The sequence below is a fragment of the Acomys minous genome (genome assembly GCF_964271855.1).
Source record: "Acomys minous genome assembly, chromosome: 9".
In the NCBI taxonomy this organism is placed as follows: Eukaryota; Metazoa; Chordata; class Mammalia; order Rodentia; family Muridae; genus Acomys; species Acomys minous.
In genome coordinates, this window is record NC_140490.1 from 22,350,851 (window position 1) to 22,377,311 (window position 26,461).

The 26,461-nt window shown below is 46.7% G+C and overlaps 1 protein-coding gene across 2 annotated transcripts in view; it reads right to left on the reverse strand.

Annotated features, from left to right (window-relative positions):
- Positions 1-6,194: 6,194 nt before the first annotated feature.
- IL17RD (interleukin 17 receptor D) overlaps positions 6,195-26,461 on the reverse strand; it is a 62,580-nt gene continuing 42,313 nt past the window's right edge. Inside the window, exons 4-13 of one of the 2 annotated variants that reach the window (XM_084796655.1) lie at positions 24,777-24,895; positions 24,150-24,270; positions 21,673-21,717; positions 21,428-21,579; positions 19,621-19,686; positions 19,083-19,137; positions 18,479-18,589; positions 17,045-17,208; positions 13,406-14,342; positions 6,195-12,126 (exon numbers count right to left, since the gene is read on the reverse strand). In XM_084796655.1, coding sequence (XP_084652781.1) covers positions 12,014-12,126; positions 13,406-14,342; positions 17,045-17,208; positions 18,479-18,589; positions 19,083-19,137; positions 19,621-19,686; positions 21,428-21,579; positions 21,673-21,717; positions 24,150-24,270; positions 24,777-24,895 — 1,883 coding nt within the window. In that variant the 3' untranslated portion in view covers positions 6,195-12,013. Of the gene's footprint in view, positions 12,127-13,405; positions 14,343-17,044; positions 17,230-18,478; positions 18,590-19,082; positions 19,138-19,620; positions 19,687-21,427; positions 21,580-21,672; positions 21,718-24,149; positions 24,271-24,776; positions 24,896-26,461 lie in introns of both variants that reach the window. The other variant, XM_084796654.1, reaches the window with a different exon arrangement.

Below are 26,461 nucleotides of genomic sequence, written 5' to 3' on the forward strand. Positions count from 1 at the left end.
TCCTATGATCCTTGCCTGAGCACTAACTGCCACCCGAAGAAGGAGTCACCTTTCCTGGTGGCATCCCTGGGGTATAGATCTTCCTGTCCAGGCCCTTTGGCCAGAAGGAAGGGTTCAGAGCTGTCTTCCACCCAGAGGGACATTGCCCAAAGCAACCTTCGCTGCTGCAAGCTCTTGTCTCCCGGTGCTGGGCGGCCTCTCACCTTTGGGGCTGGACAGAAACCATCTTGAGCAAGTCCTGCTTTCATTCTACTCTGGGTTCAGGAAGGCTAGAAACCCAGAAACCCAGTGATGTTCAGGAAACACCCCCCTTCGACAGTACACTGTTGCCCGAGGCAAAGCCCATGTCCAAACCCCAGCCCTCAACCTTCCCTTAGAACCTTTCTGTTGTCCCACCCGCTCCATGTGGTGGAAAATCCCCACCACAAAACCAGCTGCGCTAGTAAGTTCAAACAGTATGAAATGGGGGGGGGGGGCCTGTGCTCCTCTGGCAACAAGGCTTTGGTTCCCCGCCCCCCACATCCTGCAGGTTATAACCACCTGTATGTAACTCGGGTTCTAGGGGAGCTGCTGCCCTCTTCTGGCCTCCTCAGTTACTTGCATGCAATAGTGCACATACATCCACACACAGGCATGCATACACACACACACACACACACACAATCTTTTTTTTTAATGTTTGTTTATTTATTTATTATGTATATGGTGCTCTGCCTACATTTGTGCCCCCATGCCAGAAGAGGGCACCAGATCTCATAGACCGTTGTGAGCTACCATGTGGTTGCTGGGAATTGAACTCCAGACCTTTGGAAGAGTAGTAGCCAGTGCTCTTAACCGCTGAGCCATCTCTCCAGCCCACACAATCTTTTTTTTTTTTTTTTTTTTAATTAACTAAAAGGCCTTCACTTGCTCCAGTTACGGAGGGCTCAGCAGCTTTTTTAACTCACACTTCCACACATGTTGGCCTATCCATACAGCCTTGTCAAAGTTCTCTTTCCATTAGATTCAATTTAACACTTAAGGAAGAGTTGGAAGCCGAGCTCAGCTACTAGACCTACGACAAAAACAACAACAACAACAACAACAAAAACCAAAAAGCGATGCCTACCATATATCACGCACTGTGCCAGGCTTTGAAGAACTGTGAGAACTGTGATCAAAGCAGATTCATTCTGGGACCTCATTGCGCCGATAAGGGAGGTAGGGAATCAGACGTGGCAAAAGACACGAGAAGAGGAAGTAAGTGCTGGTGAAGGAGGCAGAGGGCGGCCTCCAGGACTGGGTCCTGGCATGGCATGGAGAAGCCCAAGAGCACAAGTTACATGGCTGAAGTCCACAGAGAGGACTGGTGTTGTGACGAGGCAAAGGGGGCGTGGTGGCCAAGCTGAGGCATTAGAGCTTGCCCACAGAAAGGCTCAGACAGCAGCGGACTGTGGAGTGAGGAATGGATGCAGTGTTGAGTGTGTACACAGGCTGAGAGGAAATGTGCCTTTTTATTACTGCCAAAGGCAAAGCTCTTGATTTCCTGTTTCATACGTCAGGATATTGAGAGAGTGAAACGTATCTGCAAGGAGCATGCATAAGATTAACAACACATGGGGGCTGGAGAGATGGCTCAGTGGTTAAGAGCACTGCCTGCTCTTCCAAAGGACCTGGGTTCAATTCCAAGCACCCACGTGGCAGCTCACAACTGTCTGTAACTCTAAGATCTGACACCCTCACACCAATGCACATAAATTTAAAATTAAATAAAAATATCTAAAAAAAAAAAAGAATAACAACACATAGCTGGGCAGTGGTGGCACACACCTTTAATCCCAGCACTTGGGAGGCAGAGGCAGGTGGATCTCTGTGAGTTTTAGGACAGCCTGGTCTACAAAAGAGAGTCCAGGATAGTAAGGGCTCTGTTACACAGAGAAACTCTCTCTAAAAAACAAAAACAAAAACAAAAAAAGAATAATACCACATAAGATTGCCCCACCAGAGTTTACAGTCCCGGGTACTGAGCTCAGGACCTCATTTGTGCTAAGTGCTTTACCACCGAGCTTTAGCTCCAGTCTCTTCTCTTGTTTTGAGACAAGGTCTCATTAAGCTGCTTACGCAGTCCTTGAACTCCTAATTTTCCTACTTCAGGCTCCTCAGTGTAGGGATTACAGGCCTGTGCTGCCAGGCCTGGCTCTCACAGGAGTTTATAATACAGCCTCCTCTCATGTCCTACTAGGCCCAGTGGATGAGGGACCAACTTGGTTCCCATGGAAGTGGAGCAGGGAACAAGCAGAAAATATGTCCCACAATGTGGTTTTTAGTAATTGCCCCAGAAGCTGGGCATGGTGGCCCATGCCTTTAATCCCAGGACACAGGCAGGATTTCTTTGAGTCCAAGGCCACGCCTGGCCTACATAGCAAGTTCCAAGACAGCCAGGACAGAGCCTGGAGTGGTGGTACTCTGTGAGTTCGAGGCCAGCCTGGTCTACAAAGTGTGTCCATGACAGCCAAGATAACACAAAGAAACCCTGTCTCAAAAAACAACAACAACAACAAAAACAAAAAACAAAAAACAAACAAACAAAAAAACCAAAAAACAAAACCAAGACAGCCAGGACTACATAGAGACCTGCCACCCAGAGGTGATCACTATTAGAATGTATATTTTTCATTTACCATACTTGTCAGTCTTTTCCTTGGCATGTATTCTTACGTTGCTGTTTTGTAGCGGGGATAAAACCCATGTGTAGCAGGCAAATGCTCTTCTACAGAGCTACATCTCTAGCCCAACGTGGGCTATCCCCTTGCAATGTGTGTGACTCCTTGGCCTGCTTATTCGCCCTTTATACCAAATCCCAGCTATGGCTCTGTTTGTCATTTCTCAGCATTGATGAGAACCTTTGCAGAACCAACCCTTATTTCTGCTTACTGCAAATAGAAAGCGCTAAACATGAGACCCACACACATGCTGACTCTCACCTGTAATTCCAGCACTTGGAGGAACAGGAGTTCAAGGATACACACACACACACACACACACACACACAGCCCTAAAAATGCAATTCCTAGAAAATACACTCAACCTTTGCCAATAGCTATAGCCTGCACACACTCCTTACATTTGTCTTCGGCATTTGAAAACCATGGCGCAGCCTGATGGTAGAACAACACAGTATCATGTTGTCCTCATCTGGGGAATGGCATTGCCCACAGGCAGAGTAAAGTCTTGGTCTTACTGCTCAAGCCAAAGCAATACTCTGAAAGTAGCTACGGGAAGACTTCCGTACAAGTCAGTCCTTCCTGCTCACCTGGTTTAGAGGAAACACAAGGAGCATAGCTGAACAGCAAGTGGATTTGCTAAAGCTGTGCAAAGGAAACACCTGGGGCTGACTCTCATCCTAGAGGCTGCATGTTATGTAAATTCCAGAGCCCGTTGGGAGGGCAAGGAGCACTCAGGAGTAACATGGTGCTTGACACTGTCATCGGTATCCACCACCTGGATGACTTGGCTAGAGCCCACATGACAGCTCAACCCTGTGCCTCTAGAAACCTATCTGTCTGATCTGCACCCAGAACCCCACTGCCAGAGAGAAGCCGTGAGATGACACCAGCCATTCAGGAGGAAATATGGGGAGCATCCACATGCTTCTGAATACGAGGAATCCTATGCCTTGGTTGGAACCAGATTACAATTTGCAAAGTAAAGATGGCTCTCCTCCCAAGGAAAGCTTTCTTTGTTTACAAGTAACTGCTCACTTGAGAAAACGTCTCCGAGCACCTGCCACCTGCTATGGAATCCCCTCCAAGTGTTTTACCCTTGAAGGGGGCCCATGAGCCAGGGACATTTTTACTCTCTGCTGATACCGAAAACCAAGGAAATGAGAGGACTTGTCCCGTCTGTTGAGCCTGGGGTCACAAGCTGGTTAAAACAGCAGAATCCCAGTCCAGCCCACATGGAAGGTCATTCCAGGAGCACGAGGATCCACCTTACACTGACACGGGCTGAGGGGAGTCCACCTAAAGATACGTGTTGGGACTAGATGATGGCCAGGGGTAGCAGAGGGTACCACTGCAAGGGCGGGGTACAAGCAGTAGGTGTCTCAGACAGAAGAACAGCACACACAAAGGCCTAGGCAGGAAGATGGATATAAGGAACCTAGGACGTGTCTGTTGAGGAGGAGACAGAGGGGAACGGTCAGCAAAGGCCTATGTAAGGACTTTGGTATTCCCCGCAACATTCCAAGTAAGGAGTTGTATCTAATCAAGTGCCTATCTCCCCCAAAGGCCATTTCCAGCAGCCCTTGTACTCCGATATCCAAGAGGTAACAGGTCTGCTTTGGTTACAGGCCAGGCCATCACTGAGGAAAGCTTTGGAGGGCCCCTGGTGACCACAAGACCACAGACACTACACGTCAGGTTATATATCCAGAATCGCACTCAACCCTCAAAATAACCTTGCTCGGTTTTCCAGATAGGGGAACTAAAGCCTAAGGCAAGCTACCCACCTAGAGTCAGAAAGAGATCAGCACATGAGCTCTGAGCTCAGAATGCCAAGGCCAAATCCTTAATCACAACACTCCCAATGCTAATACTAAAACCCCACCACTAACCTGCAATGTCACCTAGCGTAAAGGATCTTTAAGCAGAAGTTAAAACCAGAGACAGAACCTGCCCGCACTTGCATTCGAGGCCGGGCCGGGCATGCCCCTACCTTCCCTGACTCCAAGTTCCTCTTGGCCTGGACTCAGTTTGTCTTGATGCCAACCTGTATCCACTTCCTGGCGTGTTGACAACAGTGGAAAAGCTGGCACACAGCCATCCCAGCCTGAAGGACGGCTAATCCTTCTAAGACCTGCATACCTTAGGGACCGACCTACCTGAGGTGATGGGCAATGAATTGAGGGACACACACAAAGAGAAGGCAGGACTGAGTGCGTCGTGCACTCTAGACACTCAGTGTGTTTTGTTTATTTTATACATCTGAATCAAGGAGGCAGGTTTGTTGAGTTTAGTTTATTGAGAACAAGGAGCTGTGCAGAGCTGAATAAAAAGGCAGGTTTGGCTAGTCTCACTAGGAGAGTCTCTCTCTGTAGAGGTGCCATCGCAGGCTGTGAAGAACCCAGGAAGAGTTAGTTTCCATACACATTTTCTGCATAGTCAGCATTCCCACACAAACCAGGGGAAGGTTTCACCATTCCCATGGATCTGAGGCCACTGGGTTCTTGGCATGACTATGTTCATGCCAATGACGCACATTCACTCAGGACCTCATCCACTCCTCACACGTTCACTCAGGACTTCCACTGGTCTCCATATAACCCTGTCCTTGTTCATGTCTGGGGTGAGTGTGGTCATGTGACCACAGGGACTTCACAGCAGGAAGTCCACAAGCCTATCCAGACAGAAAGATGGCCAGAAGAACAAAATTCACTAATAGTCACTGAGCAAAGAATAGTCATTCTTACTACTCAGGGACTCTCCTGCCCTTTAACGAGGGATGTTGTGTCCTATTAACTAGATGTGATGATGTCTCAATCTCTTGGCTGCCAGTTCTTTTGTGCTTTTGGCAAATCTACCTCATCTCCCGGCCTGGGCATCCATCAATACTGAGGGTGATGTTGGTGGCTCCTTCTTGTGTCAGGTGGAAATGAGAAAAGGTACAAGCACTTGCCAGGAACCCATCTACTGACAGCCATCACTTCCTCTGGGGTAGCTCATGTCCTGGGGAAACTTTCAGTTGCCTTTTTTCAACCTGACAACTCCACAGCAGTAAGATGTGTTCTGCCAATTTCCCAAGATCCCCAGATTTTGACCATTTCCTTCTCAGGTCTATAGACTTATTTATTGTCTATGTCCTTCCTATTATCAACCATTGCCCTCTTCTGGGTACCTGTTCCTTTGAGTACACTGACAAGTGCTGGGGACAACACCCACTACACAAGCTCAGGTGAAGTCACCACCCCCTAAAGCAGGGCTTTGGGCCCACTCTATAGAAACTTGGGGACCAGGGACTCCTCATCACAGGATCACAGCACCTACAGCAGAGGTGGGAACTGACCCCGGAAGTGATGAGTACCAAGAAGTCACCTTGCAGAGCAGGGTAAAGATGCCAGCTCTTCTTAACTTCTCAGCCTGAGACAGAATCCTCTGCAAACAGCCACGAGTGCAAGCTAGGAAGGAAACCGATGTTCTAAAATAAGGAGCCACTGCAGGCTTACAAGAAAACATTTTATTTGATGTAGAAATTCTAAGGTACAAAAACATCTTACAAATGTCAGCCATGACTTAACTACCATCTATTTACAGAGTCTGCACAGTCATATATACCACCAATATCTCCAATGTAAAAATATGGCACACTGCCGCAGGCGGCCAGTGCTTACTATCCTGCCAAATACCACAAAGGACAAGCTTAAAGATAAAACAAGACAATGACAGCAGGCATCACTGTGCCTGCAAGCCTTCCTCCTTAACATGGGAGCTTCCACAGCAAAAATACTTTTGTTTTTACACAGATAACAAAAATCAAAGTTATTCTCAAAATGAACACTTTGGGTTTGTACAGGAAAAAAAAAAGTTTTTGTTTTGTTTTGTTTTGTTTTTTTGTTTTGGGCTGCCGTCCAAACTTGACATGCTTCTTTGAGAGGAAAAGGATTTTGTTGTTGTTGTTGTTGTTGTTTACAAAAAATAAAAGCTAAGCACATTTAGTATAATCCAGTGGCAGGCACAGACGGCTGCTGGCTTGACTCTTTCTGCCCGCTTCTATGTGATACAAACATTAGCTATGCTGTTGGAATGACTGCTTCTGACGTTGGATTGTATCAAACACTATGCCTGCTTAACTGAGAGATACAGCCCTCAAGAAGGAAGAGGTGGCCTTGAAGGTGTCTGTGGTCCCAGGTGAGTATCAGGGATGAACCAGGGGGGCAGGAAAGAAGACAACTGGCCAAGATTCCCCAGAAGGCCCTCTCAGAGACATTAAAATGTGTTTGTAAATTAGTCCCCAACGGCAATGGGAAAGTTTCACCTTGTCAGAGGTTCTGGTGAAGTGTGTACCATTTAAACAATAATATGATTCACAAAATATTGGTCAGGTCTAGAGAGAGGTTAAAAACAGAATCCAAGATTGGAGTGTTGGACAGTAGCCACTCAGAAGGTAAGAGCTGGCCTTGGAGAGTGACTTCAGATTAAAGAAAGACGTTCAATACACCAACTGTTTGCCTGTGGGAGGAAGTAAACTACAAGACCAGAGCAACGGTATCAGCAAGAGAACAAACAGTGGCAGTCTTAACTCCCTGAATGAGTATAAGTAATAGGACATTTTAAGAAGTGTGATATTTTGTGAGGGCTGCCAGGCCCTCACATATTTCCCTGTAATCCTAACTGGAGTGTGGCTGTCAGATGGCACGCATGCGAACAAGGCACTGGTGGTGTTTGGGTAACAAAACTGAGTGTGAGGTTGAAAAGTGGAAGGACGGTGGAAATCATTAAGACCCCAGAGAACAAAGCTGTGAAAGATGTTAAGTGGGTGGGATTATTTACTCCTGGGGGGGAGGGGGAGGTGACCAGGGGATGACTTCATTGTGGTTTTCAATGCTGGGAAGGTGACCAGCTGTTCTTTCTCCTCTACGCCCTAGACAAAAGAAGGCTGGTTTGAATTTCTGCAAAGGAAGACGTACAAAGATCCATCTGATCAGCGGGAAGGTTACAGAATCCCCCCTCGCTGACGAACCAGAGGCCCAGCCACAGCCGTGTGTCTGGAACAACTCAAGCGCAGCCTGTCTTGAGCCCACAGTCAGAGCATGCTGGGTGATCTCAGTATCCCTTCACCCTCAAGCTCTAAAACTGGAACCAAAACCAACTGCTTGTAGCCAGCCTTCCTTTGGCTAACTTTCACCATTGGGTCTAGAAAAGTGGCAAGATGACATGGGTGGCCAAACACCCATGGGGACACCTTGTAGGTATCTCAACAACAGGAATGTTTTCTGTATCCTTTCTATAGCTTACTGCTAGAAGAGTCAGTCCCACACTGCAGAAAAGGGGCGATGCCAAAACCCAATGTGAGGGGGTTCTCTAGAAGGGCATTTCTCGAATAAAATTCTCCTAATAATGCCTTGGTATAAGCTCAGAATTGGCCCGTACACACATAAAAATATGATTATAATTAGAACTAAACTCTGAATAGGCCCTAAAATTCAGAGTTTTAAATGCAACCATTGCCTGTTTTTAATGTGGGACAATATAAATCTGAATTTGAAATTGGTAGTGGTGGTACACAGCTTTAATCTCAGCACTCTGGAGGCAGAGACAGGTAGGTGTATCTCGGGAGTTTGAGGCCTGTGCCAGGACAGCCCTGCTACAGTAAAAAACAAAAAACAAAAAAAACAAAAAAACACCACCACCACAAAAAAAAAAAAAAAAAAAAAAGAACAGCTGACCTGCCTTTCTCTTGAGACATCATGAAATGTAAAGCCACAATTAAAATGTTTAAAATGTATTCAGGATCATACCAAGGCTGAAGAGAAGTGTCAGGAGTTCAAGGCCAGCCTGAGGTACACGAGACCCTGTTATCATTAGGATAGCATCACGTGCTTCTGAAGGACAGGGCTAGCAGCGGCTTTTCCCGGGGCCCCACGTATGTGTAATTACTGTGGATGCTTTTCACTTCACATCCTACCGAGTTTACATCCCGGCAGCCACTGTGCAAAACTAGATCCGTCTACATTTCTGATGGTCCTGAATGCACTTGAGTAGTTTCCAAAGTTCCAGCACTAGACAGTAACAGCTTAGAAATGAGAAATTCTCAGCTTTTCTTGAAAACCGGGAAGCCCCAGAAATACTGCATGGAGACGCTTATCTGGAATGTTCCCTGCTCCTAAAGGTTGGACAAGGTGCCTCGGTTTACTCCCGTCACCACCATGTCTCTCCGCAAGGTGGTTTTCCTTATGCCTGGGTACTCTGGTGCCCCAGAGAACACAAACTCTGCCAATTAGCTGTAGCTATCCCCAACAATGGAACATTAAAAAACAAAAACAAAACAAAAAACTAGAAGCCTTCACTTTGCCTTTGCCTACCCTTTCCCGATAAAGGCAGAATGTTGAGGTAGCTAGGGACTGCGTGTTTTCCTTTCTGTCTGGAGGGTGTGTCATTTCTCCGCCAGGAATACAATAACTTCCCCATTCCTTCTGAAAAGCTCCCACAACCCTGTAATCCCTCAGTTTTGAGGGGACAGTTTCTTATTTACTTACTTACATAAAAGTCAGAGGACCTACCACTAGAGAAGTTGTCAAGGAAATTAGCAACAAAAAACGCCCCATGGCTATGAAGTGGCTGTCTGGGCTTAACTTCCTGCATGCTGACTCCAGCTTTAAGCTTCTGACTGGGGCTGACTTCAGTTAGCACTTATCTGCCAATCAAAGTCGTCAGCTTCAAAGCCCAGCCTTGTTTTTTGGCTCAAAATACTATATCTCCTGGTTGGGTCCCATCTGAAGCCCTGGGCCTGAACTAGAATATGATTTCTGATTCTTTCTAGAAACCCATGTGCCTCAAAGCCCCAAGCCTCCACACTCGCACAGTGGGTGGGGCCCACTGAGGTGGTTCCTGTTACCTTGTCACCACTTGCTCAGAGAACAGCACTGTAGCTGGCTTTCTCTAGGACTCGCTCGTCTCTGAGCAAATCAGACTGCATCATATGCACTCGTGGGAATCTTACAAACACGGGTCAACGACTAGCTTGTCTTTCTCAGTTTCCTGGCGGCCTGGCCTCCTCTCTAGTGGACAGCCTCTATTTACTCACGTGGTACTCACTCTCACACCCAACCTTTAGTTTCCTTACAACATCAAAAAGCCTGAGCTTCGGCAGAATCTTCCTCTAATTCCATCTTACCATTTCTGCTGCATGGGACAACTGAGTCAAAGACTGCAGGTCTGTTCAGGACGGACGCTTTGCCTTAATCTGAAATGGATGGGGAAAAGAGGCCTACTCATAAAGTTTCATATTACCCACCCACCCTCAGCTCATTCTGAGGTAAGCAACCTTATTGTAGTTTCATCACTTGGCACGTCAGAATCTGAGTCTTATCACCAGAAACATTTGTGTGTCAAAAATAAAAGCATCCAGTTGCTAAATATGAACCAAAACATCACCTGGCCCTGACTTTCTAGACTAGCATGCCAGCTGGCTCGCATGGCTTTCTTCCAGTCTGACCCAGTGAACTCTCTGCCTGGGCTTGGGACCTAGCTAACGCTTAGCCCAAGGCCCTATACTGCTCCTGGGCACTCTCCGGGATCCCGCATTCCATATGCAAAGCCAAGCAACTATCCTAAAAGTGGTTTCTGATGGCTCTTTTGGGGGGGCATAAAATATTTCTTGGCCTCAGTTAAAAAAGAAAAAGAAAAAAAAATAAAAGAAAGAAAACTGTTCTCTGATGAAGTTCCCAGTGCACGGTCAGTCATACGTTAGCAATTTGGGCTTCACCGATCTCCTTCAGAGAATGAAGGCCAAGACTGAGAACGGCCAGGGGAGGCCCCTGGAGGTGGGAGCTCTGTCTGCTCAGTCTGGATTCCACAGTGACAACATGGAACATACTCCTCTGCTGAGATGCCTGGTTTTACGGTGAGACCATCTCCCAGCTTTGCCTGGAGCAGCTGCTCTGTTTGCTGCCAGAGAACACAGGAGCACGTTCTCCTGAGACACTGCCAGCTGCCTGTGCAGAGCAGGGAGGAGGAGGTTTTCATCCAAAACGCACACAAACTGCTTCTTCTCAGCAGGGCCCAGGGCTTCCCTTCCCCTCCCACTGTAGAAGGGCCTAGAAAGAAAAGCCCTGCTTCCTCTCACTTCCGCACCATAGTGGGATCTTCTTGCTCGGCAACCCCCTTAATGCTGGTCACATCTGGTGAAGGAGTCGGGGGGGGGGGGGGGGGGGGAGAATCACAGTGCCTGGTAGAATGCTGAGAAAACAGGCTGCCAAAATCCAACAGCACCCACGAGAGCAGTGGAGAAGGATGCTCACACCAAATGTCGAGGGGGATGGGGGTTTCCACAGAGGAGATGGACACGTGCACGTCATTAAATAAACAGAATGTGGAGAGATGGTTTGCCTTTGGAAAAAGAATTTCTGTACAAAAAAAAGAGTCCTTCATTAAAAATAGAACATTTTTTCAATAATCCCCTCCTTTCTGCTTCTAAAAAGGAGGTTTGTCACTAGTCAAAAACCACATCAGCAGATTAACTGGCCACCTCCTCCTGCACACTGTATTTTAGTGGATTCTGACCTGTAACATTCAGGGACACATAGCACCACCTGAATCACAAACCTGACTTCCGGGAATGCTGTTGCCCGGCTGGGTAACAGTCCTCGATTTCCAGCCATCATCACCTGAGCTACAGAGCAGTAACAGTAGCCCAGGGAAACTACACAGATAGCTGTGGTCCCCACATGGTGGCTCATAGGCCCAGGAAGGATGCCCAGGTTCTGGCATCTTCTGTATATCAGTCATCCCATTTCATGTAAAATGGTCAAGATGGTCACTCAGGACCCAGTCTAAGTTCCGTATCAACAATGGAGGAAAACATCACTCGTAGCACAATCTGGGTCCCGAGAAGGTATGTGGCACGTGCAGCTGTACTGATGATGAAAGTGCCTTTCCCACAAAGCATCATGAATTTAAGTAGCCAAAAGGGACTAGGTAAAGTTTGCAGAGTCCAGGGAAGCCCAAACAAGCAGTGCAGATGCTTTTCTGGTTCTCTTTACCTATTTCCTCTATCTTCCCAGAATAGGCTCCGATCCAAGGATCGGACTCCACAGGGCCAGCTGCAGTCAGATCTAACAGACATGTCTTCCTGAATTCCAGATGCTTTTTGGGAAACTGGAGACCCTGCTAAGTATCTGTTAGAAGGCTGGCCGGAATTTCATTCCAGATATCCTCGCGTGAGCCCTCAGCTCCAAGAAGGCTGCACAACCACAGGTGAGTTGGAGAACCAGGGAGAGAGGCAGTTAAAGTGGCGATGCTTAGACACTTCCTCGTCCTTACAAAGGGGCAACCGCTTGGAGTTCACCAGTGTAGCTGTGGCAACCATGTTCTGCTTTGCACACCCCGGAGGTGAGGAGCTTGGAAGGGAGGATGGGGGGATCCTCCTCGCCTAAGGAGAGAATAAAGGACAGAGCCACCCAGTCAGTACATTTCACTGGTCCAGACTCCCAGGCCACAACATGGCCAGGGTTCACTAGTGCACTTGTTTTGTTTTGTTTTTTTTCAAGACGGTTTCTCTGTGTAGCCTTGGCTGTCCTAGACTCGATTTGTAGACCAGGCGCTCTTGTGCTTTGTACAAACAAGGCAGGCATCAGAACCAACTCAGAGCAACACCCTCATCCTCTCAACAGGACCTAGTCCCCTTAGCAGAGGAAGCAAGATCTTTGATTTGGAGTCAAAAGTTTTGTATGTGTGATTCCAAGAAACTGTAGGTGTGGTGGATTCCTGCCTGAGGCTCTCTGGGGAACAGCCCTCCTTCCTGCGTAGCAGCGTATAAAGCTAGGGTGGAGAAGAGTACTGCATTCATGAACTTCGGGTTCAGTAGACATCAGGGCTTTCAGGGCAATGGGAGGATAGAGCAGCAGCAAACACTACAGGTCACAGCCAAGACAAATTCCCCCAGACCCTTGCCTGGCGTGTGTACTTCGGTATTCCAATCATTTCAGAGTGTAAAAAGGCAATGTAAGGCTGGTCAGAGTCAGCAGACTGCCAAAAAACCTGACAACCTGAGTTTAATCTATGGAACCCGAGTGAGTGGTGGAAGGAGAGATTTACAAGTTATCCTTTGGTCTCCACATGTGTGTCACAGCACAACTATATATATATGTAGTTATATATACATATATATGTCATATACATATATACATACACACACACACACATTATATCTGGTGGAAGGGTCTGAGCAACTCACCATAATTTACCACCATCATTTCTTCAGGCCAATATTCACATTACCTGGACTAAATCAACACTATCAGAGAAGTTACATCAGTTCTTATCAGGTCTCATTGTTCAATAAGGTGCCCAAATTGAGGAAATGCTTCAATGGCTTTCCTGTGTCAAGAGCCTAGTCCCTAGCCAGGCACAGTGGCCCACGCCTTCAACCCCAGTATTCAGGAGGCAGAAGCAGGTGGCTCTCTGTGAGTTCAAGCCAGCATGGTCTACATAGTGAGTTCCAGAAAAGGTAGAGATGTACAGTGAGTCCCTGTCTCAAAAAAACCCAACAGATGATAGATAGATAGATAGACAGATAGATAGATAGATAGACAGACAGACAGACAGATAAGATAGATAGACAGACGATAAATAGATAATAGAATAAAGATAGATTAGACAGACAGACAGACAGACAGACAAAATAAGGGCCCAGTGGCAAGGTACCTTACCTAGGCCAGAGGAGGAAGACACACTCTCCGTCAAAGAAGATGTTTCCATCTGGTCAGGGGAGAGTCCTTCCATCAGAGGCAGAGACAGCTCTGATGAGGGCACGGAGGAATCATATATGCCTGAGTCCCTCGGCATATCTGAGGGACCACCAGCTTTCACTGCATGTAACAGGGGCCGCAAGGCAGGGCCGCTATCATAGGTGGGCTGGGCCTCAGCGTCTTGGTCCAACCCTCCATGCTGATTCTCAAGATACGAGTAAGAGTCAGCTGGCCCAGTGGCCCCAAGTATAGAAGCCTCAGCTTTTAGACAGAAGTCACTCTCTGGCCCTGGTTTGCTTATGACGTCATTTAAAACCAAACCTGAGTCAAACTTCTCTAGGACTGGCTCCTGGTGGCGCACAGGGGGAGGATGGAAGGGTATGAACTGCTTCTCGAACCAATCAGGTTCCTCATCAATAAACTGGTGCATGTTGCAAATGGCAACATACAAGGAGCGGCCAGACTTGCTCCGGAAGTAGTTCCTTCTACTTCTGTGTCCTGGGTCTTGAGGGCTGTGTTCTCCAGAGTGCAGATGGGAACACAGCTCAGGAAGGTTGTCCATGAGCTTGTATTTGGTACTCAGGTCCAGGATGCAGGGGATATCTCCCTCACAGGAATAATCGAAGTAGACGGTGATGAACTTGCTCAGTGCTGCCGATGAACTCTGCTTGGCCTGACGGAGCTTTTCAGCAATGGCTGCCACGGCCACTAGGAAGAGCTCTCCTTGCCCTGTGGCTCGACTGCCTCCTTTGTGTTTGGAGCTCTTCTTATCTACGAAGTACTTCATGCCTTTGGAGCACACGACAATGATGAAGTGGGACTCGTGGATCTTCTGAATGACCCATTCTCTCTGCCCTTCTCTGCAGAGGCTGAAATCTTCCCATAGGTCCACAGCCACCTGGAAGGAGGACAGGTCACCTCACTACTCATCCCTACCAATACACAGGAAGAAGACTGGAACAAAATGATGAGTTCCAATCATCTGCCCCTCAGCCATTATTAGCAGGGATATGTGCAATGTGTAGGCACTGGGTGCATGCATACACGCATGCACGCACACCAACACACACACACACACACGAACAGCTAAGGCTCTATAATTAGCAACCGCATCCACACACCAGACTTCCCGAAAGTGCTTGCCACCTACGACATCATCCTGACACACATGGGGGCATCACCACTACTACCCTACAACTGAAGAGACAGGAGACAGGATCTTAACTTGTCTAAGATGCCTTGTGGATGTCCTATGGTATTATAGAGAAAGCAGAATAGGAAGGAACTGAGAGCAGTGTGTGCAGTGAGTGAAGCTGCCAGATACAAGTAGCAGAGGGTCCTGAAGACATGGCTTTAGCTCTGAGAAGAGGATGTGGATAGTGACCCCAAAGTATTCTGGGAAACAGAGTTTCGGTCGGCTGCCAGAGCCATCCACAGAGATAGGTGATGCACATGCAGAGTGTCACTGAGGAGGAGGATCCCTATGGTCATGTTCACAGATCAGGGCTAGCCTGCTGTTCTGCTGCTATAATATGGTTTTGGTTAACCCTATCTAGATTGCACCTTTCTTTATGGTCTCATAGAAGTCAACAGTGTCATAGTTGTATAAGGCCTGTGAACCATTAAAGTTTTCAGTAATAGAGCCAAGAGAGTAGTGGAATCTCTGATAAAAGAAAACTAAGTATGTCTGATGCCCTGAAACTACTTTCATCTGATACTGTAAGCAGCATCCCTTAGCAACTGTATCCATGCCATTTATCCAGTAGGATACTGTAAGCAACATCCCTTGGCAACTGTATCCATACCTTTTCTCCTGTAGGATACTGTAAACAGCATCTCTTGGCAACTGTACTGACACTGTTTCTCTTGTAACTCAAAAAATAATCCCTAATAGCTAAACAAAGATTACACAGGGGAAGGGCACTCTGGAAGGATTAAAAAATTTCCCGTTGTAAAAATGGTAACCAAGAGAAGAAAGCCCCAACATCTATTCATCTGCTGAAAAGAATACTGACTTATCTCATACTTTACTTCATGCCAACTGGTTATTTTAAAATGTGTGGCCTCCTAGGTTTCTATATCATACAAAAACTGTTCTACTAGCTGGGCATGGTGGCACATGCCTTTAAACCCAGCACTGGGGAGGCAGAGGCAGGTGGATATTGGGAGATCGAGGTACACAAAGTGAGTTCAGGACAACCAAGGCTACAACAGAGAAATCCTGTCTCAAAACCAGAACAAAACAAAAACTGTTCTAACTCATCTTTTGACCTGTGCATTTTGTTAAATCACATGTGGAATATTTTGCAAAGCTGCAAAAACTCTGTATTGACTGATTTAATCTCAATAAAGAAAATATAACTTAAATAAAATTCCTATCTCTGACTGGGCAATTCCATTGTGGGGCATTTTTCCTTGAGAAACCATCAGAAATGGGCCAGCCCAGGACTAGACACTTAACAGTCTGGCCTAACTCAGCTATGGTAAGTCAGTATCACGGATGATGGTATAGCTATTTTAACAAACAAACGATGTGCAACCTCACCTATGTACAAAAGAACAGGGCACAAATACACCACCTCTGTCTGTGCTATCCCAGCACATGAGGCTGGTTACCGTTGTAGCATTTAACTGCCAAGCTCAAGGCTTTCCCAGGAGGAAATCCCACCAGCTTTTTAATTCATCTTATTAACACCAGAGGGCAGTCTCACCAAAGAAATGAGCCAATTGGCAGTTCAAAGTGAACGGGTTACAAACGTAACATGGTAACTGCATTTGTGACAAAACAGGGAGACTTCTACAGTAGCTTTAGACTACACTCTAGAAATTAAATGTCATTGTTTATAGAAAAGCTACAAGAGGAGCTAAGAAGGCCCGGCGTGGTGGTCCACACCTTTAATCCTAGCACTTGGGAAACAGAGGCAGGTGATCACGAATGAATTCGAGGCCAGCATGATCTACAAATCGAATTCCAGGATAGCCAGAGCTATGAGTGATGAGGGAAAAAGAGAGGAGGAGAAGCTAAGAACCCAGCATAGACATTCAAACATTTGGGAAATGCTGGAGCCCCCTCTTACTTCCTGGTTCCTCATAGCTACTGCCTTCTCACTTTCCCGACTTCATATCAATCAACCTCAGCCCTTTGTGATGCACCCATCAGGGTCACTAAGATCCCTTCCAGGGGCAGTCCCGGCCTCCATTCCCAACCCCTGCAAACCTCCTTCAGAAAACTGCCCAAACTCCTAAACACTGTCTTCACTTGTCATTCTCTCCCTGGTGCCCACTGAGTCGTGATCCCGCAAGAGCTCACCATGATGCCAGGTGGCAGTCTCACGTTCTGGTTACATGCTCTATGGCAGGGCACCCTTATTCAGCACTCACAAAAACCGTCTACTCAAGGGTTTCAAGCAAGAACACGTCATATGAAAGCTTTACTGTTGGTGACAGATCGGACAAACTCAGACAGAACCTGGATTGGGAAGCAAGGTGCTGGGCAAAAGTAGGTTTCTGGAACAGGCACAGAGAGGAGAAGGCAGTGACGAGAAAGAAATATGGAGCACACATCCTGCCCAGAGTGAGAGAAGAAACTGGATTGCGCACCTCACAGCCACAGAAGTCCTGGAGGAAGTAGGCGAAACACTGGACCACGTTCGTGTGAGTCTGGCCATCTTTACTGGAGTAGCAGAGGAAGACCTTGGGCCGTGGGCGGAGCCTGTCTCTGGGGAGAACCGCAGCATATGTGGAGGACTCAGGGCTTTCTTCATCTAAATGTGAATATATATTTTCTAAATTGGGAAAGAAGATAAGGTTGACACCTCTAAGCAAAGCTTTGCCTTTTTCCATGACCCGGGACTCGGTGTCTTCAGAGATGGGCAGCCAGAGCTGTGGCACAGTGGCTCAGGACTGAAATCCCAGCGCTTGGAAGGGAGGCAGACAGGTCAAGAAGTTCAGGATCAGCCTCTGCTACATAGCAAACTGGAGGCCAGCCTGGGCTACGTGAGGTCAAGCTCAAAAGTAAATTTACAAGAAGGAACAGCTGACATCCCCACCTAGGAAGCCTGGGGTCTCTGACTCCATCAGCCTCGAGCTGCACTATGAAGGTGACAGCTCCTGCAGTGGTATAACAGGAAGTAAAAAACAGCATTAACCTGAACTGCCCTTGGACATGCCAGGAAATGCTGCAGCAGACCCTCAGGTCAGTAAGGAGCCCTGTGATGGCTCTGGCAGCCAAATGAACTAAGTACAGCATCAACAGAGGAAGGAGAATTATTTAAATATAATATACAAAGGTACAGTGTCCTAAAACAACATCAACAACAAAATGACTTTTCTCTCTTTTTCTGACAAAGGGTCTCACTGTATTTATTACCCAGGCTAGCGTCCAAATTCCTGAATTGAAGTGATCCTCCTGCCTCAGCCTCCCAAGTAACTGGGATACCAAGCTTGTGCCATCATGCTTAGCTTAAGGCACACAAATTCTAAGTGAGCGCCTTCATGACTTTTATGTAAGTATACACCTGGGTGACCCCACCCAGACCAAGATACAGCTTTCTAGGTGAAGCATCTAACTGATTAGGGAATAAAGCCCCCACGTGACTGCTCTCATACCTCAGCCTCTTGAGTTTGACAACTGAATTATGCCTGTCTACTGCCAGGTCCTAGAGATTAAAAGCCAAGTATTTTGTTTTGTTTTGTTTTGTTTTGTTCTGTTCTTTTGAGACAAGGTTTCTCTGTGTAGCCTTGGCTGTCCTGGACTCCTTTGTAGACCAAGTTGGCCTCGAACTCACAGTGATCCATCTGCCTCTGCCTCCCAAGTGCTGGGATTAAAGGCATGTGCACCACCACGCCTGGCCTAAAGCCAAGTATTTTGATGCTGGGAACTGCAGTATGCAAGGAACTGACAGAGAAATATGAAGTGTCCCTGGCCCCTCTTGGAAAAAGCAGGCCTTCCCAGGTTCTCTTTCTGTGCAGCACCCACCCTGGGCCTGCCACAAACTAGAGAGTGAGAGAAGAGCGCATGGCGCAAAAGGATACCTTGCTGTTTCTTTCTGCACATCACGGTGAAAAGTGTTGCGAATGCTGATATGACAACCAGAGGCACGGTGATGGCCACAGCTCTGATAGGTCCGGCCCAGGGAGAGTGCACTGGCAGATTTCAAAGAGAAAGCTTTTAAACTCAAGCAGCAGAACAGGTTCAAAGAGGAGGGGAAAAAAAAGTTTTCCCCCTTTTTTGTTTTTAAACATAAGCCGCCTAACAGATTCCAGGGTCCTCCCAACCACCTTACGCTAGCTAGCTCTGCTGTGGTGATTAGAAAAGGAGTCAACAGTTCCTTTGTAAAGGGCTGTAGAAAATACTTCAACAGCTCTGAATATGCTGAGACAGTGAGGACTCTGCCTGAGGAAAGGCCCCCTTTCCTGCATGTTAAGGACAATTGCCTCGTCTCGGGGCAGATGCCACACCAGCTTTGATCCTCCAGGCATCAACATGAAGGTGGAAGGAAACTTACTTGAATGAATAACCATTTAAGGAAGAAAAGGCAACTGTGTTGTTTTGTAAACCATGAAGTACAGAGCACAGAAAACACTAGAAGCCTTGTCTCAAGAGTATGACATCAAATCCAAGCCGAAGAGCTTTTACCTGGTTTTACCACATACTGCACCACTTTCCTCGTTGTGTTGTTGTTGTCCACCACCTACAAAACAGAGAGCGTTGTGTTACTATTGTGTAAGTGATGCTGTGTTACTATTGTGTGACAACACAGATACTGTGTTACTATTGTGTGACAACATATCTGTACATTGTATCTACGAGGGACTTCATTCACTTTTCAGTGGGATGTGGGAGCACACAGGGAGAATAACAGTGGCAGTTTAATACTTTAAATCAATCTTTAAAACCAACAATGGGCTAAAGAGATGGCTCTGCGGATAAATAGACTTGTTGTGCAAGCTTGAAGACCTGAGTTCAAATCCCCAGGGCCTGCATAAAAGCCATGAGCAAAGTGTGAGTGTCTGTAATCCCAGGAAGCACAGGCAGGAGCCATTAGTTAATCAAAGTCAGTCCTTAGCTCTATAGGAAGTTTGAGACTAGCCTGGGCTACCCAGGACTCAAATAAAGGAAAGACTCAGAATTCTACGAGAACTGCTTTCTGTGGAGGTGATATACCTGTACCTACCTCGATGATATAATCCCCTGGAGAGACATTCTGGAGGACACAGCTGGTTGTCTCTGCATTCTGATCCTACAAAAAGCAAACCGCAACTGAAACGTTCACGTCTTAGAATGAAGCTAAAAGAGACTTGCGCCGGCTTGAGCTCACTCCCAGAGGTGATTAGATCAGAAAGCACCGGGGATCTGTCACGTTATCTAAACGTCACTGAATAGAAGGCTCAGGAAAGCCCAGGAGTCTCGCCGCAGCCTGTGCTTTAGCTGCCTGTGCCTCATGTGCATCATTTGAAAATAAGGAAATTAACTAGAGTACCCTTTACTTTAAAAAAAAAAAAAAGTGAGAAGAGGGCTGGAGCGATGGCTCAGCCACCAAGAGCACTTACTGCTCAGGAACTTTGGTCGGGCTACCATCCCCTTCCACCTGCAATTCTCAGCCCAGGGAATCTGATGCCCTCTTCTGGCCTCTGCAGGTATTGTATGCATGTGGTACACAACCATACACAGGCGAAACATTCACACACATAAAATAAAAATATACCCGTGTGCCTTTAATCCCAGCACTCAGGAGGCAGAGGCAGGTGGATCGCTGTGAGTTCAAAGCCAGTCTGGTCTACAAAGCGAGTCCAGGACAGCCAAGGCTACAAAGAGAAACCTTGTTTTTAAAAACTAACAAAATAAAAAATAAAAATAAATATCTGTGTGTATAATCTTACAATGAATAAATAAAAGTAGTTTTTAAAAACTTCGTTAAAAAAGAAACAAACAATATTTACTTGTTTGTTTGCTTTTATTTTTATTTCTGAGCAAAGGCCTATCATGGTGGTGCATGCCTTTAATCCCAGAACTCAGGAAGCAGAGGCAAGACTGTGAGTTCAAGGACAGCCTGGACTATATAATGAGTCTTGTACTACCCTGTGAGTACCAGGTCGGCCAAGGCTATAGTCAGACCCTATCTTGAAAGAAAGAAAGAAGTGAGCGAGGGCTCAAAAATAAGAAACACCACTTTCATGTACAACTTTGGCAAAGCATAACTGCACAATCAAAAAAATAAATAAAAATCTTTGTTTAAAACAAGGAACTAGCTAGCAGGGCAACAATGGCAGTCCTAAACTTCCATAAGCATTTCCTACTGCTCTGGTGACACGTGGTTTTATGATTTTGGTCATCAGGTTTCGATTTAACCCTGGCTTTTAGTCTTAAAAAAAAAAAAAAAAATCAGGGGCCACTGAGTTGCTATTGACTCGGCTCAAGACCTGTTTTTTCCACTTCCTAGCTATGCGTGCAACCTTCAGGAAGCCGCATGACCTCCCTGGGCCCCAGGTTATCCATCTATAAAGGATGAATGGACACAGGCTGCTTAATGAGCAGTTAGGGGTTTGAAGAGCAGAAAGGTCAGGGATTGGCTGCCACGCAGTACCTGATAGATGCTTAAAATAAAACGCAAACTAGCCGGGTGGTGGTGGCGGCACACGCCTTTAATCCCAGCACTTGGGAGGCAGAGGCAGGTGGATCGCTGTGAGTTCGAGGCCAGCCTGGTCTACAAAGCAAGTCCAGGACAGTCAAGGCTAACATAGAGAGACCCTGTCTCGAAAGAAAGGAAGAAAAAAAAAAAAAAGCAAACTAGAACTATCTATGCTTTTGATCCCTTTCGTCCTATCCCTCAGAACAGCTATGGAGGAATTAACAGGACCATAGTGAGAGTCAGCTGGAGACAGACCTAGCGGCAAACATTCTCTGTACCCTTACACTTACTCCAGCCGCCCAGTATCACCTCGAAACACCCACGTGTGCTCCTTGCACACACGGTCGCTCACCTGCTTGCAAGCCCTCCGCCGGAAGTGGCCTTCGTGCTTGAGCTTGTAGTGAAGGTGGAAGCTGCGGAAGCCGAAGTTATGAGGCGCATGTTCAAAGGACACGTGCATGTCTGACCCGTGCTGGGTGATGTTCAGGTTCCGGGGCTTCCAGACTGTGAGGATCAGGACCCAGAGTAAGCACCCAAAGGCTGCCCCAACGTCATTATGGGGTAACACTTTGAGACTTGACAGACAGCTATACTTACAGGGCTTACAGGCCAGGTCGTCAGGCTGTAATAACAGGTCACAAGCTATGTTTGAAAGAAAAAGGGGGGGGGGGTTCTTTTTAGTTTTAGGACAGTTCCATGTTTTCCTTCTAACAACAACTGAATAAAACATATACTGGGCTTAGCGGGCTCGTGAAGGTACACACTACATCAGTTCAACAATGATTTTCACTATAAACATATAAATATCAATGCAATGCACTTCATAGCCCCTAAGTGGAAGCTGTGTGTAAAGTTTAAAGCTCATCCAATTTTGCATAGCTTCAAGGCTCCAAAGGCAGGGGAGCTATCTATCCATGCCTCTGTCACTCAGTGTCCACCACACACAAGAGAGCTCTTGAGTGGTCTTGGTAAGCACTGAGATTTTAGGCTTCACCTGCATTCTTCTACCTTAAACTCCTCTTGGCAGACACTATCAACAGCACACAGACATTTTCTGCTAGTCTGTCCTCACTGAAAAATCACATCTCAAAGCCACGTCCTTTGAAACAATTTTCCATCCCAGAAACACTACAATGGTGGCCAAGCAGCCAGCAGGCTACACTGCCAATCCAGAGTCTTATGGAGGGGACTGTATAATGCCAAGAAAATCGAGGTGGCCCTAAAGCTACAGCATCCTGACATGGTGAGTAAATACCTGCATTCCCGGGTATACATCCCCATCAGGCATTTATTCCAAAATACGTCAAGGCCAATGGGAAACTTTAATCTTAAAAGTATGCTGTTTTTAAGACGAGATTTTTTTTTTCATAAACACATGCTTTGAATGTTCTCTCCGGTCATTATGCAGAAAGCAACAACAGATGTGACAACCATATAGTCTTGACCTAATGAATCTCATTTTAATTAGGAAAATAAGACTTACAAAATAACCTGGCAGCGTAGAAAACAGCCTCATTAAGAACTTAACAGGAGGGCTGGAGAGATAGCTCAGAGGTTAAGAGCACTGTCTGTTCTTCCAAAGGCCGTGAGTTCAATTCCCAGCAACCACATGGTGGCTCAAAACCATCTATAATGAGATCTGGTGCCCTCTTCTGGCATGGAGGCACACACATGGGAAGAAAGAAAAGAAAAGAAAAGAAAAGAAAAGAAAGAAAGAAAGAAAGAAAGAAAGAGAAGAAAAACTGAACAAAAAAAAATAATTAAAAAATAATAATAAAGAACTTGACAGGAGCAAACACAGATGCGGGCTAGGGCTGAGACTGCACACTTCATAGGAAATGAGGAAGACAACGAGACCAGCCACAAGGAAAGGAGAAGCCAACCTGCACAGGTGGCTGGCCACCCAAGACCAGGAACCACCGACGAGAAGTAGAGTCAGAGGACAGGTACTCATCGTGGCTGGCCACCAAATTTACAAGCACCGAGTCAGGGAGATGACACAGCAACCATGTACAGAATAGATGAGAACGGCAAACAGCTGGAAAGCCAGTGTGGTTGGTAGCTGCTGATGTGGGCCTCAGAGCTTCTAGAGCTCAAACTCCGGACCCCAGCAGCAAAGCCCTTTGCCTGCTCTGTGATCCACACCTAGTAAGTTCGAGAATCAAGGGTCTAGACCTTGTCTCAGAAAACAAACACATAAAAACAATATATACACAAACCACCATCCTTGATCAAAAACAAAGCATAAAGATTTATCTCCAGTTGGGCCTGGCCTTTTTCTTGGCATGCTTTCTTTGGATTAGGCAGCCCTGTCTGCACAGATAAAACTAACCTCAAATTTGCACTGATCCTCCTGCTTTTCCGCCCCGAGGCCTGAGATTACATGTCTAACTAATAAACCCCCACCTCCTCCCAATGCTACAGATGGACCAAGCACACACTAGGCAAACACTCTACCTGAAACTACAGCCTCAGCCTGCTATCCTTTATTTATTTAATTATATTCCCTTCTAGGGGCTGGAGAGATGACTCAGTGGTTAAGGGCGCCGCCTACTCTTCCAGAGGTCCTGAGTTCAATTCGCAGCAACAACATGATGGCTCACAACCATCTATAATGGGGATCTGGTGTCCTCTTCTGGCATGCAGGTGTACATGCAGATAGAGCACTCACATATATTAAATAAATAAAAATTTTTATGTAAAAAAGAATGCTTTAAAAATTATATTCCCTTTTTTATTATCCAATGTGCATGGGTGCTTTGCCTGCATGTATGTCTGTGCACCACTTGTATGCCTGGTGTCCACAGAGGTCAAAAGAAAGTATTAGATGCCCTGGAATTAGAGTTACCAAACTCAGGTGCGCTGGAAGAACAGCCTGTGCTCCTAACTACACACCCAACTCTCTAGCCCATAACCTTTGTGAGACTGAGGCAGAGGACAAACATGAGGTCTAACCTGGGCTACCTATTGAATTCAAGGATAGCCTGGACTATAGAGAGACCCTGTCTTTTTATGTGAATTTGCTTCTGTCCTACTTACTTCTTTATGAGGCAGGCAGGAAAGGCCATACTCACCTCGGGTTCTGAAGAAGAACGGCTGGTAATTGCTTTCATTTTTAATGGAAGGGAAAGGAACAATCTTTACAAAGTAATCCGTTTCAAATTTCATATTCAGAAAAGGCTGAGATTCCATTCCCTAAAAGGGAACAAAGACACATGTAGCTGTGGAGGAATTGTCCGGCCCCCACCTACGAAAGAACCTGCACTCTGCTCTGACTGTCACCTAAGACACAATTCCAGGGCCAAGCAGATCCCAGGATAGGAGGAGGTCAGGTCTACTTGGCGGCCTCAGCTTGGGTTTGGATCCCTGACACTAAAGATGGACAGTGCTGTCTGATCTTGTGCAAGAAAGCCATGGCACATTAGCCCTGTGCCTCGGAGCTGGAGGGTGTAAGGGGTGAGAGCACAGACACCTGGGATAGCTGCCGCTTCGGTGTAACTAGAGAGGTGTGTTTACCTCAGCCCTGCTGAAGAGCTTCCCTGGGTGTGCGACAGGCTCAGCTGCAGCCTCCCATTCTCACCCACCTTGGCTGGGCTGTGGACCCCATAGCCCCGCCTTCTCCAATTTCAGCCTTTCAATAGACCGTTCAGACTCCGGGGACAATGGTGTCTTCAGGAGCACATTTTCTGTGTATGACTTACGGTTCTTTTGAAGCTACTGTTGAGCTGTTTCGGGTCCTTTAGAATCAGCTGTTGGCACTGCCTGCCCTCTGCCTTCAGCTCCTCCAGTATTACTCGGAATCCTTTCAAGAATTCAATGCCTGAGCAGAAGAGAGGCTTTTATGAGACGCGGACCCGATCACTTCTAGACACACTTTGCCTCCTCAAAGGCTACGTCTTCTCCAGCTATACACCAAAGCTGAACAGGAGGTCCTCCTCTGCCCAGGAGCCCACAGCGCAGGAGAAGGCTCACTTTTCGCTCATTCCTCTGGGGCAGGTGGGGTGGTCTCTTGCCCACTGGGCATTTTAACAAATGTCTATTGCTTCTGTGAACCTTGGGCTCAAATACTTAGGCTCAAGTCTACAATGGAATGTATGATTTCAGGAGCACCGAATGCCCCAAACTTTTAGCCTCAAGATTTAGCTACATACTTTCTTGATGCGTTTCACTGAGCAACTTACAAAATTCCCAGCACAGTGTCTGTCTGCACCCGATGCTCCTGATGAGCCATTGTAGGGGAATGCTGGTCTTGCTCTAATCGTGCCTGAAAGGCAAATAGCTATGGCTTCCCAGTGTGTGCTCTGCATACAGCCCTCAGAGGCCCCGAAGACGCCCACAGTGCTACTGAAAGGCGCTGGCCCAGCCTCAGCACCTGAACTTCCTGCCGCTGCACATCTGACTACACGCTTTCAAAAGGATTAAGCTCTGATGGGCACAAGAGCCAGCATCGGGGCTCCGTCTCCCACGGAGACTGGAGTGGTCCAAGTGCAGCTGGAGATCCCCAAAGCTGGCCTCAATTGTCGACGGTATCGATTTCACATTCCTTCTGAACGCCAGACAAGGAGACATTCTCAACCCTTCCCCTCCCGGGGCAAAAGTAATTACACAGGATGCAATTAACCAGGTGGGAAAATTATTGATGGCAAAGGTCAAGGAAATCTTTTCTCTTTTGAGTAGGTCCTCCCATTGGGTAATTATTTGATGAGGAGCACACATACTTCGAGGTGGCTAGGGCCAAGGAGCTACAATTAGAGCCTCGTACTGTAGAAGCTAGGAGCTCTCCAGGGCATGGCACGTTTCAATCATGATGCTTCCACAAGCAGAGATTCAGATGACATGATACAACATCTCTACTGGAGCAACTATTTAGATCTCACAGGAACTTGCCTTTTGAGGCTGAGAAAGAGAAGACTTCTGAATGAATTTTTACTGCTGAAGCATTACTTGATTCATGCAGTGTTTCCAGAAAGACTACGCAACCAGAGTTAGGTGAATCATAGGTCTAAAGGTGAATCTCTCACAATTACTTAAAAACCAATCGGCGTGGGTAAGCATGGAGGGATGGATCTGGGCCTTTCTGAGACAGAGTTTCTCAGGGTAGCCTTGGCTGTCCTGGGACTCTGTAGACCAGGCTGGCCTTGATTTCCAAGTGCTGGGATTAAAGGCGTACGCTACCACTTCAGGGATGGGCCTTGATGTTCAAAGGCCAGACTGAAAATCATAATTCCAAATATGGGACTAAGGGTAGGCTGAGGCAGCAAATTTAATTCCTGTGACACATTTATGTGAGGTTGTATAAGGACCGGACCTGACATCGTGGCCTCCTGTGGAGAAACACACTTGTTCTCTCCCTCTCACACTGGTTATTAATACCACCTAAGAAACA